Source organism: Aphelocoma coerulescens (genome assembly GCF_041296385.1).
Source record: "Aphelocoma coerulescens isolate FSJ_1873_10779 chromosome Z unlocalized genomic scaffold, UR_Acoe_1.0 ChrZ, whole genome shotgun sequence".
Lineage (NCBI taxonomy): Eukaryota > Metazoa > Chordata > Aves > Passeriformes > Corvidae > Aphelocoma > Aphelocoma coerulescens.
In genome coordinates this window covers 47,501,667-47,505,871 of record NW_027184085.1, presented here as the reverse complement: position 1 = coordinate 47,505,871, position 4,205 = coordinate 47,501,667, and the positions used below count along the sequence as shown (strand labels likewise).

The following is a 4,205-nucleotide window of genomic DNA, read 5'->3' as shown; positions in this document are numbered from 1 at the left end:
GGGCATCCCGCCATCCTTCGTCGCCCTGCCGGTGCCCCTCGCCCCGGGCGGGTGCGCGGATTTTCCGGCAGCCGCTGGGGGACGGGGGAGAGCGGATGCCATAGCTCCCGCCCCGCCGGCGGAGTGCGTGGCGCGGGGAGGGTACGGGGGGGGGCAGGAGGGGGACGCGAAGGGGCGGCCGCTGCCCTCGGGGAAGGAGGAGCTGCGCCTCGGCTACGGGAGAGACCGCAGCCAGGGCAGAGGGAAAGCCAGAGGCCGTCGTGCGGCTCACATCGGCGGGGGGCGATGGAGGGGTCCCCCCGGAGCGACGGCGACCACCTGTGCAGCGCCGCCGCCCGCGGGGACCACGAAGAGGTGAGGAGGCTGCTGGACGCAGGCGTGGATCCCAACGGGACCAACTCCCTTGGGAGAACCCCGCTCCAGGTACGGAGCACAGGGAAGAGGGGTAATCGGGTGAGGGGGCGGGGGGGAAGCTGTGTTCTGCCACGCTGGCGGGGAGGGGTGGGTACTTTGTGAATAGAATTAATTTTTATTTTTATAAACGGAACCATACTCCAGCAGCAGCTGTCTGAATTCAAACGAGCCCTTTATTTTTTACTAAGCCCTGCCGTCCTGAAAATGCAAGATGGAGTTCAGTGAGGAACTGCTGGCAGCAAACGAATTTTTCTAGGGTGTACTCAAAAGAAGAAGTGGGACTGCAAAATCATTTTCCAGATGGGTTTGGGGAATTATCTGCACTTCGAGCAAATTTCTTGATTTTTAAAATAAAGACCGAACAGGTCTTTATTCCCCAAGTAAATCGAAGCAGGGTCCCTTACTAGTATATTCTTGAACAAAGAACCTGGAAATTGTGCTGGTAAAAATTGTAACTTGAAATTAGGTATATATTAGTAGTCACCTCTTTTTTTTTTTCCCTTTAAGTAGTAGTAATATTAATATTCTCTATTCATACATAGTGGCAGAATTTATTCATAGATGTTAGAAGTAGCAGTATGTAGAGTTGCTTTCCAGGCAGTTTGAGAGTTAAAAGTGTGTTATATCAATCGACATACTCAAGTAGAAAGCTTTTTAATGTTCGTTGAACGATTAATATACTGTGATTTAAACTAGAGTTGTGTATCTCATGAAGAAGATATTTCGAGTTGTCATTTGAAGAGACATATTTAATGATTCATCAGCTAAGCTGAACAGCCATTTTGGTCCTTGCACTTTACATGAAATGTTTTTCTGAAGTATGTTACTCAGAAAGTTATTTGTTTTATTTCCTTTGTATGTTCACATTCCAGATGAAAAGAATCTCCAAATTCTCATGAATTATCTCTTTGCTTTCCTCATTTCAGGGTGAGACTAAGTTCTCTTTCCCTTGTCAGCAATTTAGAAAATGGCTGACACATTGGATATGTGGACCCTCTTTTTCTTCCTGAAAAAGATTAATATCAGGAATTCATAAATTATGACATTTATAAGCATATTCACACTTCTATTATAATTACACCCAATTATTTGAAGTGCACAAACCAAAGTACCGAGAAAGAAAATGATGAGAAAAACCTATTGTCTTAAGATCTTTTTCAAAGTGTTTAGTGACAATTTAGGGAGGTTAAAATTCCACTGAAAATGACCAGGACATTGAGGGAAGTAAAATCCCAGGTGCAAGTTTATTTTGGTTTTTGGTTAATTGGGGGTTTCTGCTGGGTTTTGTTCAATCGTGTGTGATCAAACCTTGCCAAGTTTCTTCCATTGGCAGAAAAGCAGAATGTCATTGGGAATTTGACATTTAGATACAAAATATAATGCGGAATTTTCCATCAGTTAAGTTTTGTGCATTGCTCAAGAGTGCTCAGCAGCTGCTCTCACTTCTGAGAAGAAGACAGAGGCGAGAGAGAAAAAAAAAAACCATACTGGTCCAAAATTCATAAGGGGAAAAATACACACCGAATGCCAAAAGGAACCATACCCAGCTGCATTGCCCCGTCGGTTGCTCACCGTTGATGAATCAATAATGTATTCTAAGTGGCAGGAAACTTAATGCAAGGTCCCTCAGAGCTCTCATGAAATGCATTGTGTGTATATATAATACACAAATACACACTCTTTATGTGTATAAATATATTTAAAGTATTTTTATATGTGTGTACGCCTGAATATATTTCTAATACATATACATGCACTATTTATTATATAATAAAGGGTACATGACACAAGCGGTATCTATACTGTGTGTATATATCTGTACACACATAGCTGTGTCTGTACGTGCGTATAAACGTGAGTGTGTACACATATATGCTTATACACACACCACGAGTACCGTTTATACCATGGTGTATATAAATGGCATAAAAGTGAAGCAGAATGTACACGTGTCGTACCTAGTCTGGGAACCACACACATCATAGCTCATATTTTAAATATATCATATAATCATAGACTGTCTCGAGTTGGAAGGGACCCGTACAGATCATCGCAAACGGCTGCCAGCATACATGCAGGTCACCACTCCAAGTAGCCGACAAAGCAGAATTAGGCCCCGAAAGAGACGCGGGTCCGGCCGCCCCTAGCCCCGGCTGCCACCCGGACTCTCGGCGGAGGCGGCGCCCGGCGGTGGTCGGGGCGGCGGGCGCTGACGCTGTCTCTCCCCGCAGGTGATGATGCTGGGCAGCCCGCGGGTGGCCGAGCTGCTGCTGCGGCGCGGAGCCGACCCCGACCGCCCCGACCCGCGCACCGGCTGCCGCCCCGCGCACGACGCGGCCCGCGCCGGCTTTCTGGAGACGCTGGCGGCGCTGCACCGGGCCGGGGCGCGCCTCGACCTGCCCGACGGCCGCGGCCGCCTGCCCCTCGACGTGGCGGCGGGGGGCCCGCACGGAGCGGTGGGGCGGTACCTGCGCGACCCGCCGCCCCTTCCGGGAGCCGGGGGGGCCGCCGAGAAGGCTGCGCGCTGACCCGACCCCGGTCGTCCCGCCGAGTCCCTGTCCCCTCGTCCCCTGCAGCCCGTATCCGCGCCGCCGAGTCACCAGCGAGCCATCGCGGCTGGCGGCGCTCCCGATGTCCGACTGCTGGGAAAAGTCTTCCTCTGTGCCGTTACCCCCAGGGCTCCTCCCGCACACCCCGGGCACTCCGGCTGCTGCTTCTGCAAGAAGACACGTGCTACTCAATTTCCTGAGAACAAGAGGAAAAAAACCAGAACACAATCAAGGCTAGCACTCCTGCTTCTCCCTCTCATGCTCTCCGGCGGGTAGACCACAAGCAAGACTGCTCTTCTGTGCTCTAGGGGGAAATTTTTTTTTAAAAGGATTTGAAAGAGTTCGCCTTTTCCCCTCTCTCTCTATTTTTTTCTTTTTCTCTCTTTTTTGGTTACAATAAAGCTGCTTAGAGAAGTAAGAACACTCTGTTTCCCTTACTGGTTTGCTCACTGCTCTGCAAGGCTTTGTATTTTAGTTATTCTTCGAGATTCCTTTAAGTTGTCGTACTCCGAAATAGTGAACACCTTAGCTATCTCATCCAAAAATTTAATTAATCCCCAAATAGTCTCCCCTCACCAGCCCACTCAAAATACAATTTTAACATCGAGATGTTACACTGATCAAATGTTAAAAATTTTAACGCTGATAAGCATTACAGTTTGGGAACTACACATATTTTGTGTAGCTGTATTCATGGAAAGCTGTTCATGTGAGAAAACAATTGGCAATCAACTACTTACTGCATCGTTCTTTGCATTTGGAAACCCCATTTGCTCAGAAGATATGGGCAATGAACTTCTTATTTTAAAGACAGTTTTCTGGGTCTCTAAACCAGATATTTGGAAACAACAACAAATGACCGAATTTGGTTATAGATCTGGATCTTTTCACACTTTTTGGTTTTTGTTTTCTGTTTTTCCCATGTGATTTCTATCATCTACCCGATGTTCATACTCCTTATGTGTGATGAAATATCTGCTATTATTCAGTAATAAAACAAAAAAAAGATTGTCTTAAAAATACTTCACTACTCGTGTTCGACTATTTAATGGTTCTGTATGCAGCACTACTCAGTTGGGTGGTGTTATTTATTTCAGCTTTGTTTATTGCTTTCAATATTTGTGTGTGTGTTTCTGCATGAATAAATATGGATGCACAGCACAATCACGTAGGTCAGACAACAGGACATTTCACAGATATGTATTATTTAAGCACATACACACGCGAATTAGAAATATCCAA

The 4,205-nt window shown here is 46.8% G+C and overlaps 1 protein-coding gene across 2 annotated transcripts; it reads left to right on the top strand.

Annotated features, from left to right (window-relative positions):
* The first annotated feature begins 231 nt into the window (after positions 1–231).
* On the top strand, positions 232–3,970 carry CDKN2B (cyclin dependent kinase inhibitor 2B). 2 transcript variants are annotated; one of them, XM_069002283.1, is made up of 2 exons: positions 232–354; positions 2,646–3,970. In XM_069002283.1, exons 1-2 carry the CDS (start codon positions 286–288, stop codon positions 2,940–2,942), a joined length of 366 nt encoding a protein of 121 aa, XP_068858384.1. In that variant the 5' UTR covers positions 232–285; the 3' UTR covers positions 2,943–3,970. The 2 variants fall into 2 exon arrangements, with proteins under 2 accessions (XP_068858384.1, XP_068858382.1); XM_069002281.1 differs by having other exon boundaries at positions 232–423.
* Positions 3,971–4,205: the final 235 nt, after the last annotated feature.

Coding starts and splice junctions, on each gene's coding strand:
- CDKN2B (XM_069002281.1), top strand. CDS start 286: ATGGAGGGGTCCCCCCGGAGCGACGGCGACCACCTGTGCAGCGCCGCC. Junction 424..2,645: donor TTGGGAGAACCCCGCTCCAG/GTACGGAGCACA, acceptor CTCTCCCCGCAG/GTGATGATGCTGGGCAGCCC.